Source organism: Oryctolagus cuniculus, chromosome 1 (genome assembly GCF_964237555.1).
Source record: "Oryctolagus cuniculus chromosome 1, mOryCun1.1, whole genome shotgun sequence".
NCBI lineage: Eukaryota > Metazoa > Chordata > Mammalia > Lagomorpha > Leporidae > Oryctolagus > Oryctolagus cuniculus.
Window position 1 is genome coordinate 12,057,979 of NC_091432.1, and position 16,449 is coordinate 12,074,427.

At 38.5% G+C, this 16,449-nt stretch overlaps 1 protein-coding gene across 4 annotated transcripts in view; it reads right to left on the minus strand.

Annotated features, from left to right (window-relative positions):
• The window catches only part of LOC108177942 (membrane-spanning 4-domains subfamily A member 12), an 84,229-nt gene that overhangs the window by 17,909 nt on the left and 49,871 nt on the right, over positions 1 to 16,449 (minus strand). For 3 of the 4 annotated variants that reach the window (XM_051854662.2, XM_051854657.2, XM_051854665.2), the window contains exon 4: positions 12,346 to 12,402. The exons of the other annotated variant lie outside the window; for it this stretch is intronic. In XM_051854662.2, coding sequence (XP_051710622.1) covers positions 12,346 to 12,402 — 57 coding nt within the window. The remainder of the gene's footprint in view (positions 1 to 12,345; positions 12,403 to 16,449) is intronic. 4 annotated transcript variants of the gene reach the window in all.

Genomic DNA, 16,449 nt, shown 5'->3' on the forward strand with positions numbered 1-16,449 from the left:
ACCTGAATATAACCCTACCACATGACCCAGCCATCCTACTCCTTGGAATTTACCCAAAGGAAATGAAATTGGCAAACAAACAAGCTGTCTGCACATTAATGTTTATTGCAGCTCAATTCACAATAGCTAAGACCTGGAACCAACCTAAATGCCCATCTACAGTAGACTGGATAAAGAAATTATGGGACATGTACTCTATAGAATACTATACAGCAGTCAAAAACAACGAAACCCGGTCATTTGCAACAAGATGGAGGAATTTGGAAAACATCATGCTGAGTGAATTAAGCCAGTCCCAAAGGGACAAATATCATATGTTCTCCCTGATCGGCGACAACTAACTGAGCACCAAAGGGGAAACTTGTTCAAGTGAAATGGACACTATGAGAAACAGTGACTTGATCAGCTCTTGTCCTGACGGTTGATGTACAATGTAATACTTTATCCATTTTAGTATTTTTTTTTGTTCTAGTACTGTTGGTTGAACTCTGTAATTAATACACAATTATTCTTAGGTGTTTAAATTTTAACTGTAAAGTGATCCCTGTTAGGAATTTGGAAAACATTATGCTGAATGAAATAAGCCAATCCCAAAGGGACAAATACCACTTGTTCTCCTTGATAGGTGACAACTAACTGAGCACCAAAAAGGAAACCTGTTAAAGTGAAATGAACACTGTGAGAAACGGTGACTTGATCAGCCCTCACTCATCCTGACTGTTGATGAGCAACTTAATATGTTATCCCTCTTAGTATTTTTTTTGTTTCTTCTACTTAATACTTTTGGTTGATACTGTAATCAATACACAATTATTCTTAAGTGCTGAAACTTAACTGAAAAGTGATCACGGTTTAATATAAGAGTGGGAATAAGAGAGGGAAGAGACGTGCAATTCGGGACATGCTCAAGCTGACTTACCTCAAATGGTAGAGTTAGAAACATACCAGGGGATTCCAATTCAATCCCATCAAGGTGGCATGTACCAGTGCCATCTCACTAGTCCCAGTGATCAATTTCTGTCCACAATTGATCATAATGATAGGACTAAGAAACAAAGGGATCACATAAACAAGAATAATGTCTGTAAATACTAGCTGATAGAATAAAAAAAGGGAGAGAACGATCCAACATGGGAAGTGAGATACACAGCAGACCCATAAAATGGCAGATGTCCTAAACAGCACCTTGGCCTCAGAATCAGCCCTTAAGGCATGCGGATCCAGCTGAAATGCCCATGAGAGTATTTCAGGCATGGAAAGCCAAGACACTCTGAAGAAAAAAAAAAACTAAATGAAAGATCTGCGAGTGAGATCCCAGTGGAAAGAATGGGTCATCAAAGAAGGAGGTACCTTTCTCTGAAGGGAGGAGAGAACTTCCACTTTGACCATGGCCTTGTCTAAATATGATCAGAGTCAGTGAACTCAGGGGGCTTCCACAGCCTTGGCAGCTCATGACAAGAGCCTAGGGTGATTACTGATGCCATAAACAAGAGTGTCAATTTGTTAAGTCAACAACAGGAGTCACTGTGCACTTAGTCCTTATGTAGGATCTCTGTCCTTAATGTGCTGTACATTGAGATTTAATGCTATAACTAGTACTCAAACAGTATTTTTCACTTTATGTTTCTGTGTGGGAGCAAACTGTTGAAATCTTTACTTAATGTATGCTAAACTGATCTTCTGTATATAAAGAGAATTGAAAATGAATCTTGATGTGAATGGAAGGGGAGAGGGAGTGGGAAAAGGGAGGGTTGCGGGTAGGAGAGATGTTATGGGGGGAAGCCATTGTAATCCATAAGCTGTACTTTGGAAATTTATATTCATTAAATAAAAGTTAAAAAAAAAAAAAAAAAAGAAAATTAACCGTGATGAAGAATGGGATGGGAGAGAGAGTGGGAGATGGGATGGTTGCAGGTGGGAGGGGGTAATGGGGGGAAAAGCTGCTATAATTCAAAAGTTGTACTTTGGAAATTTATATCTATTAAATAAAAGAAAAAATAAAGAAATTAGTTTCTTGCAAGTAGCATATGGTTTAAATTTGTTTTATTCAGCACTCTGGCCTCAGAATCAGCCCTTAAGGCATGTGGATCCTGCTGAAAAGCCCATGAGAGTATTTCAGGCATGGAAAGCCAAGACACTCTGGCAAAAAAAAAAAATGACCTAAATGAAAGATCTCTGTGAGTGAGATCCCAGTGGAAAGAACGGGCCATCAAAAAAGGAGGTACCTTTCTCTGAAGGGAGGAGAGAACTTCCACTTTGACTATGGCCTTGTCTAAATAAGATGGGAGTTGGCGAACTCAAGAGGCTTCCATAGCCTTGGCAACTCATCACAAGAGCCTAGGGTGATTACTGATGCCATAAACAAGAGTGTCAATTTTTAAGTCAACAACAGGAGTCACTGTGCACTTAGTCTTCATGTAGGATCTCTGTCCTTAATGTGCTGTACATTGTGATTTAATGCTATAACTAGTACTCAAACAGTATTTTTCACTTTGTGTTACTACATGGGTGCAAACTGTTGAAATCTTTATTTAATATATGCTAAACTGATCTTCTGTATATAAAGAGAATTGAAAATGAATCTTGATGTGAATGGAAGGGGAGAGGGAGCAGGAGTTGGGAGGGTTGCAGGTGGGAGGGAAGGTATGGGGGGAAGCCATTGTAACCCATAAGCTGTACTTTGGAAATTTATATTCATTAAATAAAAGTTAATAAAACAAATTTGCTTTATTAAAAATCCATTTCGTGTATTTTCTTTCTGTCTTTCTTTTTAAGATTTTATTTATTTACTTGAGAGGCAGAGTTAACACAGAGAGGGAGAGCCAGAGAGAGAGGTCTCCATCCATTTGTTCACTCCCCAAATAGCCCCAATGGCCAGAGCTGGGTCATTCTGAAATAAGGAACCAGGAGCCAGGAGATCCCTCTGGGTCTCCCACAAGAGTGCAGGAATCCAAGAACCTTGGCTATACTTTACTGTTTTCCCAGGCCATCAGAAGAAAGCTGAACTGGAAATTGAGGAGCTGGGACTTGAACTGGCACCAATATGGGATGCTGGCACCACAGGTGGTTGTTTAACCGTCTACACTACAGCACTGGCCCCAAGTGTATTTTAAAAATATTTATTTTACTTGAAAGTCACAGTTACACACAGAGAGAAGGAGGGGTAGAACGAGAGAGAGAGAGAGAGGGAGGTCTTCCATTGCTGGTTCACTTCTCAGATGGCCGCAACAGCCAGAGCTGTGCCAATCCAAAGCCAGGAGCCAGGAGCCTCTTCCAGGTCTCCCACATGGGTGCAGGGTCCCAAGAACTTGGGCCATCTTCTACTGCTTTCCCAGGCCACAGCAGAGAGCTGTATCAGAATTGGAGCTGTTGTGCTTGAACCAGCGCCCATATGCGATGCTAGCACTGCAGGTGGCAGCTTTACCCGCTATGCCACAGTGCTGGCCCCAAGTGTATTTTCTAAACTGAAGAATTTAATCCATTTACATGTATTGTAATTGGTGATAGGTAAGCTTTTACTGCTGCCATTTTGATATCTGTTTTCTAGTTTTATCATAGTTCCTCTATTTTTTCTCCTTCATATATTTTTTTATAGTTAAGAGATTTTATCTAGCAATATATTTTGATTTTTGCCTATTATTTTTGGTAAATATAAGTTTTTGCTTTGTGGTTACCATGAGACTTACAAGAAACTCTTTGGTTACAGCATTACATTTTGAGTTATAGAAAGTTAATGTTGACTGTAATAATAGGAAAACACAAACATAACAACCTCATAAAACTCTGTAACCTACACTGTATTCCTACACACATTTTTATTTTTCATGCCTTATTTTAATTATTTAATTTTGATGCTAAAGTTGGTTTACATATCATCTTTACAGTACAGCATATTGAATTTGTCCATATAATTACCCTTTCCAGTGATGTTTTTTAATCTTCATGTATTTTTTTCTTACTCATTATTATTTCTATGATATAAAGGACTTGCTAGCATTTCTTACAGAACAGGTCTGGTGGTGATAAATTCTCTCAGCCTTGTCTAAGGATGTCTTAATTTCTCCATCATATCTAAAGGATAGGTTTGCTTGGTACGGTTTTTTTGGTTGGAAGATTTTTTTTTTCTCTTTGGTGTTATGAAAGTTTTGTCCTACTCCTTCCTGGCCTGAAAAGTTTCTGACAAGAAGTCTCTAGCCAGACAAACTGGAAAATTTTTGTGTTGTTTCTTTTCTCCTCAACTTTGAGAATCCCACCTTTAGCACTTAAGAACTCGATAATAATATAATATTGAGCAGAGCTGATTGAGTTGAATCTGGTGACCTCCGAAAGAAAATTGTGCCTTTCTAAAGAGCTGGGAAGTTTTCTGCTCTCATTTTGATGTATTTTCTGCTTCTTTGGCCTTCTCAAATCTCCCTTCAACCCTAATAGCTCAGACATTTTCTCTTTTAATGTTGCCCAGTGTCCTTATAAACTCTTCATTCCTCTTGATTCTATTTGTCTTTCCCCTCAAATTGCGCATTTTAAAATAACTTATTATCAACCTATTTCTTCTTATGTTTGATGTATTCTACTATTAATGTCATCTATCATGTTTGAAATTTCACTTAGTGTACTTTTCAAGTAACGATTTTGATTTTTAAAAATTATTTTTTTATTAGAACATCAGAGTTACAGAGAGAAGTGAGAGGAGAGAAAGAGGGAGATCTTCCATCCAGTAGTTCACCCTCTACATGGCTGAAATGGCCAGGGCTTGAGCAATAAGATTCATCCACTTCTCCATGTGAGTTGCAGGAGCCCAAGTACTTGGGCCACCCTCTGCTTCTTTTCTCAGGCCATTAGCAGGAGCCTTGATCAGAAGTAGAGCAGCTGGACATGAACCAGTGCTGATATGGCATGCTGGCATCAGAGGTGGCAGCTTTTACCTGCTGTGCCACAAGGCTAGCTCCCAGATTTTGATTTTTAAAAACTACTTCTATCTTTGTTAAATCTGTAATTGAGTTTGCTGATCTGTGTTAGCTTGACATTCACTAATTTTTCTAAGACAGGAGTGTAGAACCTTTCTTCTGTCAAGGGCCATTTGGCTATTTATAACATCATTCATGGGCTGTATAAAATATCAAATTAAAATTAACCTGCTACGGATTTATTGGGTTTAGGATCCCACCTTTGGTTGCCTTGACAGGGACAGACCAAATGATTTCATGAGACCTATAGGGCTGTAGGCTGGATGTTCCCCTTCCCTGCCTTAAAAACTATTTTGAATTATTCATCCAATAACATGAATATGTCAGTTCCTGTCACGTTTTTGGCATCCTATTTTGTTCATTATTGAGTCATGGGTCTCTGAAAGTTATTGGCTTTTGTTGGCATATGCCATCTGTGTACTGAAGGATTATTTTTCCAGTCTTTGTAATCTGGCTTTGTGGATGTTCTTTCAGAAATTATAAGCAGTATGCTTATTGTCTTTGAGTCTATGGACTCTTCTATTATTGTAGCAGTAGATGGGGCTGTAAATTGAGGTTTGCTGATTTAGTGATTGAGGTAAGGCTGTTTTTGGTGTATTGTCACTATTTAAGCACTAGAGGGTGCCACAAGACCAAATTTGTCACAAACCCACAACTGATGTTCACAGGAAATAGAGAAGTGTTTAGAGAGATAGTCAGTCCATCCTCTGATCCTCTTCCTAAGGTTTGGGTAGACCTAGATGTCTACTCTTATGGCCACCAATGCTGAACTGCTAAATCATACCAGCTAGAGTTCACAATCCATTGAGACAAGAGCAGCATGGGTATAAGGACCAAGTCCTACACTACTATGGGCTGTTTTCTATTGAGGTGGACTCATGGAGAAAGGCCACTAAAATCAGCCACCAGTGATGAAGGTTGGAATATAAGTCCAGTCAACTGGGCTTCACCCCTTCAATGGGCACTAGAGCAGGTGCAGAGACTATGCACAAACAGTTGCTTGAGATGGGGATTGTTAGGATCTGTCTAGTACTGGATTGTACTAACCCAACATGGAGTCCTACAACATAGTATTAAGCTCACTTTTCTTCCCCATTATGCTACTTTTCAGTTTTTCCTCACTGTCTGCTTGAGCTTGGAGTATGGGTGATGGAGGCAGTCCCTTGGCCACTCAGTTAAATAGTAAATGGGGTCACATTTGGGTCTCACTCCCTAGACCCTGCATGATTTGGTGATAAAACAAGTACAGTTTCTGCTTACGAGGCCTGGACTAGAGACACAGACTTTATGGGCTTTATCTACAGTTGGGTTTCATCACAACAGGCCCAATGCTGAGCTCCAAACAATATTCAAAGATTATTTTAACCTTACTCCCCAGTGGCTGGAGTCTTGCTCTGGTTTCTGCTAGAGGTTGAAAGAGAGGTGATAGAGACATTCTTTTGGTCACTTGGCTAAGGAGAATCCAAACACTTAGTCTGTAGGTTCTGAACTGGGGTCAGGGGCCATGTAGCTCTATCTGACACTGTTTTATCTTGGTAGGATTTGTACTGGGTCTCAGGTTTAAGGTCTGGACTTAATTCCCTCTTTCTCTCCAAAGTGGAAGGTGAGGTCTCTCCAAGTTGTGCTGGTGGGGTCTGGGGAGGATAGCACAGGCAATTGTTTCCTTCCTGCTTTCTTCAATATGTCTTTAAAAATCATTATTGTCATAAAACCAGGTACTATGATTTCTCACTGGTCTTCTTTAGCTAAGGTGTCTTGGTGCATGAATGGCTGTTCAAACAGGTACCTCTGTGGAGAGATGATCACTGGAGTGTCTTACTCAGCTGCCATCTTGTTTTATATCTCTGCCTTGTATTTTCTTTTGAAAAAGATTTACTTATTTATTTGAAAGGCAGAGTTCAGGGAGGGGCTGGGGGGAAGGGATGGAGGGAGGGAGAGGAGAGAGCAGAGAGAGGGGAGAGAGAAGAGAGGGGAGAGGGGAGAGGGGAGAGGGAGAGGGAGAGGGAGAGAGAGAGGGAGAGAGAGAGAGAGACCTGTAACATCTGCTGGTTTACTTACCAAATGGCCACAACAGCAAGGGCTGTGCTAGGCTGAAGCCAGGAGCCAGGAGCTTCTTCTGTGTCTCTCACCTGGGTGGCAGGGGCCCAAGCACTTGAGCCATTTTATGTTTTCCGAGGTGCATTTGCAGGGAGCTGGATCAGAAGTGGAGTACCTGCATATGAACTGGCACCCATATGGGATGCCAGCATTGCAGGCGGTGGCTTAACCTGCTATGGCACAATGCCGGCCCCATGGGTATATTTTTTAAATGGGTTATTTTTTGACATTGTGTTAAGTACTTTATATATTTTGGATATTTACCACTTTTCATATGTGTGCCCTGAAAATATATTCTCCCAAAATATTTTCATTCTGTTGATTGTTACTTTGCAATGGGATTTTTTTTTAATTTGGTATAGTCCTATTTGTTAATTTTTCCTTTTGTTGTCACCAATATTGTGTTAGCTATATGCAGTTTTACTAGCTGTACAATAAATCTTTTTGTCAAAAGTTTCATTTATTTGAAAGGCAGAGTTACAGGGAGACAGAGAGAAAGCAATCTTCTATCTGGTGGTTTACTCCAAAAATGGCCCCAACTGCTAGGGATGGGATAGGCTAAAGCCAAGAGTCAGAAGCTTCAACTGGGTCTCCCACATGGGTTGCAGGGGCCCAAACACTTGGGCCATCTCTGCTACTTTTTCCAGGCAACTAGCAAGGAGACAGGTCAGAAGTAGAGCAGCCAGGACACGAATCAGTACCCATATGGGATGCCACCCTCACAAGCAGTGCCTTTACTCACTATGCTAGAACATTAGCTCCTCCTGCATATTATTAAATAGATTTGAAGGGCCAGCGCTGTGGCATAGCAGGTAAAGCTGCCACATACAGTGCCGGCATCCCATATGGGCACCAGTTCGAGTCCTGGCTGCTCTACTTCCAATCCAGCTCACTGCTTTGGCATGGGAAAGTAGTAGAAGATGGCCCCAGTCCTTGGGCCCCTGCACCTGCATTGGAGACTTGAAAGAAGCTCCTGGCTCCTGGCTTTAGATCGTCCCAGCTCTGGCCATTGTGGCCATTTGGAGAGTAATCCAGCAGATGGAAGATCTCTCTCTCTCTCTCTCTCTCTCTCTCTCTCTCTCTCTGCCTCTCTGTAACTCTCCCTTTCAAATAAATAAATAAATAAATCTTTTTTTAAAAAATAGATGTGAAAAGATGGTGCATATTTACACTGTTTCTGATGTTAGGCATAAAACATACAGTTCTTCACCATTAGGTATGATATTAGCTATAGATTTTTTGTATTTGCCCTTTCTCAGGTTAAGCATTTTCCATTCTATTATTTAAAAAGAATTTTTAAAAAAGGATAATGTGGGGATGGGAGTTGTGGTACAGTGGATACAGCTGTTGCTTGAGATATCCACATACCATACTGGAGTGTAATTTTGAGTCCTTGCTCTGCGGCTTCCAATCCAGCTTCCTTTTAATGCACCTGGAAAGGCAGTTGAAGGTGGTTAAAGTCTTTGCATCTGCCACCCAGGTAGAAGACCTGGATGGAGTTCCCAGTTCTTGGCTTTTGCCTGGCCCTGGCAGTTGCAGTCATCTGGAGAGTGAATCAGCAGGTAAAAGATCTCTCTGTGTCTCTCCCCCTGACTTTCAAACAAACAAATAAGCAAAAGATCTTTAATAATTTAATGCAAAATACTTTTTTCTTTCAAATGACCCTAATGCAGTGAATTACACTGATTTATTTTACAGCCCCCTGTCTGGTAATCTGTTCCTCTCACATGCACTCCCACTATGATGCTGTCAGACATGGTGTGCTATAGCTGGGAGTGGGGAGGTGCTTGCAAGCTGGCACCACGCTGTTTGTGCTCCCACATTGTGAGCCAAATAAAGCCCTTTTCTTTATAAAGTGTGCAGCCCTAGGCATTCAATTAGAGTAACTGAAAATAGACTGGCCAGTGCCGCGGCTCACTAGGCTAATCCTCTGCCTTGTGGCGCCGGCCTACGGGGTTCTAGTCCTGGTCGGAGCACCGGATTCTTTCCCGGTTGCCCCTCTTCCAGCCCAGCTCTCTGGTATGGCCTGGGAGTGCAGTGGAGGATGGCCCAAGTAGTTGGGCCCTGCACCCCATGGGAGACCAGGATAAGTACCTGGCTCCTGCCTTTGGATCAGCGCGGTGCGCTGGCTGCAGTGCGCCGGCTGCGGCGGCCATTGGAGGGTGAACCAACGGCAAAAGGAAGACCTTTCTCTCTGTCTCTCTCTCTCACTGTCCACTCTGCCTGTCAAAAAAAAAAAAAAATAGATGAATGGAATTACTGGATCATATGGTAGTTTTGTGTCTAACTTTCAGCTAATTGCCCAACTGTTTCCTAATAGCTAGACTATTTTTACATTCCCACCAAGCAAGTGGTCTAATTTTCCCACATCCTCTCTTTTTTTCTTTTTTTTGCTATTTTGAGAGTAGCCATCCTTTTAAGTGTGAGGTGGCATATTGTTGTGGTTTTGATTTGTGTAACTGTATTTTGTTAATGATTAGTCATGTTGAACATTTTCTTCCAGTGTATAATGGTCATTTGTTATCTACTTTGTGGAAATGTCTTTTCAAGTCCTTGCTCATTTGTTATTAGGATTTTGTTGTTCTTGTTGTTAAGTGGTAGTACTTCTTTACATATTTTGGATAGATTGGGATATATGAATTTAAAACATCCTGTTCCATTTTTAAGTTTTTTAATTCTGTCATTGTGTCCTTTCATGCACAAAAGTTTGAAATTTTGATTTATCCAAGTTATCTCCATTTTGTTTTGTTGCCTGTGGTTTTGGTTTCATATTAAAGAAATCAAGGACTAATCTACTGTCATGAAATTTTCCCTTTATGTTTTCTGATATGAGTTTTATAAGTTTAAACCTTAAATTTAGATCTTCGATCCATTTTGAGCTAGTTTTTGTATATGGTATAAGGCAAAGGTATAACTTTATTCTTTAATCTTTGGATACATAATTGCCCCAACATTATTTATTGTCTTTTCTACATTAAACAGTTGTGGCTTTTCCTCTGAAGTCATTTAGCCATATATTAAGGGTTTACTTCTGGGCTCTCTATTATGTTCCTTTGATCTACCTATTTATGGTAATAGCATGCTTAGATTACTGTAGCTTTATAGTAAGTTTTGAATTCAGGAAGGAATCTGTGAGAATACATGGCTTAAAAATTCAGTTTTAACTTCTTGCTTGCTTAGAGCCTCAAAGTCAGCCAGAAGTGATTGAGTGGGCTCTTCTTATTTCTCAAGTCTTCCTGGGGATAGCCTTTTACATATGTTAAGTTTTTTCTTTTTCAAATGACTTCAACATGTGGTATTGTACATATTCATGGGGAAGAGTACAATATCCCAGCACATGTATACAGTGTAAACTGATGAAATCATAGTTAGAATTTCTTATGTGTAGAGCCCACCAAATTCTCTCTCCCAGTTCTTTACACAGTATTTAATGCATTATTATGAAAAATAGTTTTCTGACTTAGAACACTAGAACCTGTTACTTCTATATTACTGTGCTTTTGTACCCGTTACCCAGCATCCTTCTATTTGCCTTTGTCCCACCATTCCCTGTTTCTAGCAATCACAATTCTAAGACTAAGATCTGATCAATGTTTTTTTTTAACTTTCCACATATGAAGAACATGCAGTAGTTGTCTTTCAGTGTATTGACTATTTCACTTAATACAATGACCTCCAGTTTCATCCTTGTTGCTTCAGATGTCAAGATTTCATTCTTTTTTATAGCTAAATAATATTCCATTATATACATGTGCACATTTTATTTAGTGTGAAGCATTTTAGATTTCTAAGAACACCTCAGAACTTTTCCAAGCTTCATATGATTGTTTAGTTATTCAGAAGTTCCTTTTAAATTTCCAACCTGACTCTAAGTTACCTAAATTCATTGCATAGCTTTATCCAGTTCTGCTGTTGCCAGAGGTTGATACTGTATAAGTCACCTAGTGGTAATGATTTTTTTTCATTGAGTTGATATGGTGTCAAACAGACAGCCACAACATATTAGGAACAGAGAGCTGTAAGTTCACAAAATACTAAACTGCGCTTAGAAGATGGTGCTTTTAACAGAGCATCAGATGATCTCAATTCTCTCTGTTACTCCCCCTCTCTCTCTGTAACTCTGACTTTCAAATAAACAAATATATAAATAAATTTTAAAAGAAAAAAGGGGCCAACGTTGTGGTGTAGCGGGTAACACTGCTACCTGCAACACTGGCATCCCATATGGGTACCCATGTTCCAGCTGCTCCACATCTGATCCAGTTCCCTACTAATGGCCTGGGAAACACAATAGAGGATGGCCAAAGTACTTGGGCACCTGTTACTCATGTAGAAGACCTGGATGAAACTTTTAGCTCTTGGCTTATGTCTCTAGCCTGGCTCAGCCCTAGCCACTGTGGCCACATGAGGAGTAAACCAGCAGATGGAAGACTTTTCTCTCTCTTTCTCTTTCAAATAAATAAATAAATCTTTAGAAAATTATATCAGTCCTTTCAGGCTTTTATGGATCTCATGCTAATGAGCTGGAGAGGGAGAGGAGATGGGAATAGTCTCCAATGAAAACGGTTCTAAACTTTTCCATCTTTCTGAGGTTTAGTCATATATTTGAAATAGATTTCCAGTTTTTTCCCCTGTGGATTTTCCTGTGGATTTTGTTAATTTGTGGTGTTCTGGAAATTAGTATTAGCTGTTTTGCTAGTGCTGTCCCTGTTTTTGTGGAATAACAATCAATAGAATTCCTTACTATAGTACTTTAGAAGTTAGTCTCCTATCATTAAAATAAGTAGTTGTTGCAATGTCTTATTCTCCTCAATCACCACCTTTTAACACAAAACTCCACACTCTGTAAAGGAAATCAATATAATCGAGACCCTAGAATACCTCACACATAATGTCTACCATACAATTAGAAGTTCCTCACAAGTGAAGTAGAAAAAAAAGGTTATTTGGTCATTTTAATATAACTACATTTACATGAAAAAGCTGACATTGTAATTTGCATTGTATAATTTATTAGGTAGAAATTTGACTTCTTGATTAACAACATACATCTAAACTACTTATACTACTAATGAAATACAATAAAAATTCAAAAATGGGGATGTGGCCTTTTTTTGTGGGGAACATGAAGTAAAATAGCAAGTTTTTTTTTGTATTTTTAAAATCCATCCTCCAAAAATTTTGGGTATATTTTTAGTGATACAAGAGGCAATGCTGCCTTCTCAATGACTTGCTTTCTTTTAGCAAATACAACTCTAGGGCTGCTATAAACATTCTGACTTACCAATATTCTTGAAGAGGTTCTCTGTGCTAATACTGCAAAAATTCCTGAAAGGTTAAACTAGAAACAAAGAACACATTTATTAATACGGAGTCATATTTTTTCTATATAAACACATAGAATAAGAGAATTCTGAAATGCTATAACATCAAAAATATCGGGGCTGACACTGTGGCATAGCAGGTAAAGCTGCCAGCTGTGAAGCCAGCATCTCATCTGGGCACCGGTTAGCTGCTCCACTTCCAATCCAGCTCCCTGCTAATGTGCCTGGGAAAGCAGTGGACGATGGCTCAAATGCATGGGCCACTGCACCCACATGGAAGACCCCAAAGCAGCTCCTGACTCCTGGCTTTGGCCTGACCCAGCACCAGCCATGAACTAGCAGATGGAAGAACTCTCTCTCTAACTCTCCCTCTTCCTCTCTCTGTGTAATTCTGATTTTCAAATAAATAAATCATTAACAACATTTAACAATATATCCTAATTCTTTACTGAGACCATTGAGAAAATCACAGGGAAATAATTAAAAGTTTTATTTATAGAGAAGGGAGACAGCTATGAAGTCTTTGGCCACTAATGTGGGGTAAGTACTGGGAATGGAATTCAGGGACACCTTGAAGTTAGTCTGTGGGAAAAGGAATAGCAAAGGTCACCTAGTTTTTGTTTATCATAATTCATTGAGCCCATAAAGTAAATTGCAAGAAAATATACTCAATTAATGAATTCACCATTAGATGATATTATATCTTGATGATTTCATGTTCAAGTACTTTTAATATTATGTCAAAATATTTTATTCATAGAAAAACATCATTCAGAAAATATTCAAGCTTCAGTTTACTCATTTAAATACAAAAATCAGGATCTCTTCTATGAGCGTTTTGTTTTGAGATGTTCCATTATTCCCTGATACTTATTAGAAAGATGGCAGCTGAGGTGTATCAGAATATTGTTTCTCATCAGTGCACCTTTTGTTAAAAAATATTTATTTACTTATTTGATAAGCAGAGTTACAGAGAGGGAGAGGGAGAGGGAGAAGGAGAGAGAGAGGGAGAGAGAGAGAGAGAAATCTTCCATTTATGCCCCAGATGGCTGCAATAGCTGGAGCTGGGCCACTCCCAAGCCAGGAGCCAGGAACTTCTTCTGAGTCTCCCACATGGGTGCAGGGGCCCAAGGACTTGGGCCATCTTCAACTGATTTCCCAGGCCATAGCAGAGAGCTGGATCGGAAGTGGAGCAGCTGGAACTCAAACCAGCGCCCATATGGGATGCCGACACTGAAGGCTGTGGCTTTTACCCGCTATGCCACAGCACCGCCCCTCCCTTTAAGAAATTTTGATTTCTGTATATTAGAATTCACAAAACTGAAAAAAAACCATATATTTGTCTTTTTGGGACTGGCATATTTCTTTTTTAATTTTTCCAAAGAAATCTTTTAGTTAAGTAATATAGACTTCAAGCATTTCATAAATACAACTTCAGGAACATAGTGATTCTTCCCTCCATACCCACCCTCCCACCCTACTCCCACTCCTACTCCTTTTCTTCCTCCCTCTCCTGTTCCCAGTCTTGTTTTTCACTAAGATCTATTTTCAATTAACTTTATACATAGAAAATTAACTCTATTCTAGGTAAAGAGTTCAACACTTTGTATGAGGAAGAAAAGAAAAAGAGAGAAAGAAGAAAACAAAACAAAAAAACCCTAAAAACAAAAACCATAAAAGAAAAAACAAGAACAAAAACTATTCCTCAACAGTCCAGAGAAGGGCTGTTCAAAGTCATGGCATCTTGAAGGTAATTTCACTTTTTTTTTTATAAACTTAATTCTCTTTAAAGAAGAACCCATGAATATTTACTACGACTTGAACATCTTAAATATATATATATATACATATAAAGATATACGTATCTTTATGTCTTCAACAGAAAAAGTAAGATCTATGAAAATAAAACATTATCTTGCTTAAATGTCTTTATAATTGTTTTAGCTCAGAGCCTATTTATCTCCTGAAAATGGTGGCTGTTCAATATATTTCTTCAGTGAATGAAAATAAAACTTAAATATCATAATTTATTTTAGCTATGATATTAAGCAAACTTGTGAAAAACACATTCAAGAGACTGTATGTCCTCTCTTGCTTTATTCCCTCAAGGTTCATTTTCAAGGAGGCCCAGATGATAGAAGCCATAAAAAAAAAAACTGTATTATCTCATAAATTTCCAATTAAGAACATTTCATGTTTGAGATATGTGTGCCCATGTATGTTGATTATAAACTTACTCCAATATGTATAAGGTAGAGAAATGAATGAAGGCCTATCTAATCTGAAGAATAATATGGCAGGACTGACATTAATGACAGCCTTAAGTAAAGTCATAGTAACTAAGTCACAATAATAGAAAAGTTTAGGGTTCAAAAGTGGATTCAAACTCATATGGACATGTGATTTGTAACAAATCATGAATCACAGAGGCAAAACATCTCCATAAATGGTGCTTTTGAGAATACATATTAGAAAAAATGAGACTTGACGCCTACATTATATCACAAACAAAATCAAATTCCAAATCTATCGCTTATCTACATGCAAAAGGCAAAACAATTAAGCTTCTAGAATATAATATAAAAATATCCCTCCGCTTAGATAAGTGAAATGTTTATTCAGTAGTATACAAATGAGTACCCCAAAATGGAAAATTATATTGGGTTACTTTAAAATTAATAGTTTATTTAACTGAAAGACACCTGAAGGGAGAACACAAAAGAGAAATAGAAAAGAGTCAAAATTTATTAACAGAGTAAATCAGCAAAGCAATAGTATGTGAAAAAATGTTCAATATCATTAGCCATCAGGAAGATGCAAATCAAAACCACAGCCAGATATCATCTTAACCCAATTAGAATAGTTACTTTCAAAAAGACATAAAAATAACAAATGTTATTGGGGATGTAGAGGAAAGGGAACCCTAATGCACTGTTAATGGGAATGCAAATTAACAACAATTATGGAAACCATATGGAGATTCCTCAAAAACTAAAAATGATCTATTTATTTATTTATGGATATATATTCAAAAGAAATAGAATTATCAGATTAAAGACACTCTGATATTTATTATAGTACTTGTCACAGTAACCAAGATATGGAGTCAACCAAGATTTTCATCAATTATGAGTGAAATATTATTCATTCATAAAAAAGAATGAAACTTGTAATCTGTAGGAATGGAGTGCAACTCAAGGACATTATGTTAAGTGAAATAAGCCGAACACAGAGAGACAAATCACGTTCTCTCTCACGTACGGAAGCTAAAAACATAGTTGATCCAAATGTAGAACCATGATTACAGAATCTAGGAATGGTAAGGGATTGGAGGTATAGATGGAGGGTGAATAATGCGTACAGAAACCCAGTTAGATAGAAGAAGTGCTAGTTCCATAGAAAAGTTAAGTATCTATAGTTCATAGCAACCTATTAAACATTTTATGAAGAATTAAAAGAGAGGGACTTAAAGATTCCCAATATTAAGAAATGAGAAGGAAATGAAAATGCTAATTACCCAATTTGAAAAGCATACGCTGTATACATGTGTTGGAATATTACATTATGCCCCATAAAAATGAACAAATACTACATGTTAATGCAAAATTTAAGCACATAAATAAAAAAGAACATTGAACATTAAAAAGGATATCAAAATATCTGGTAAAAATAATCTTATCTCTCATCAAAACAAAGCAAATCAACATAGCAAATAGAAAACACTGACCAGTATAGTTTACATTAAGGAGACTGACAAAACAAAGTACTGCTGAGGATATGGAACAAATGAATATGTAAATTTGTAAAACTACTTGGCAATGGGGCCAGTGCTGTGGTGCAATGGGTTAAAGCCCCAGCCTGTAGTGCTGGCGTCCCATATGGGTGCTAGTTTGAGTCCCAACTGCTTCACTTCTGATCCGGCTCTCAGCTAATGCATGTGGGAAAGCAGCGGAGGATGACTCAAGTCCTTGGGCCCCTGTACCCACATGGGAGACCTGGAAGAAGCTCCTGGCTCCTCACTTCGGATTGGTTCAGTTCCAGCCATTGCAGCCATCTGGGGAGTG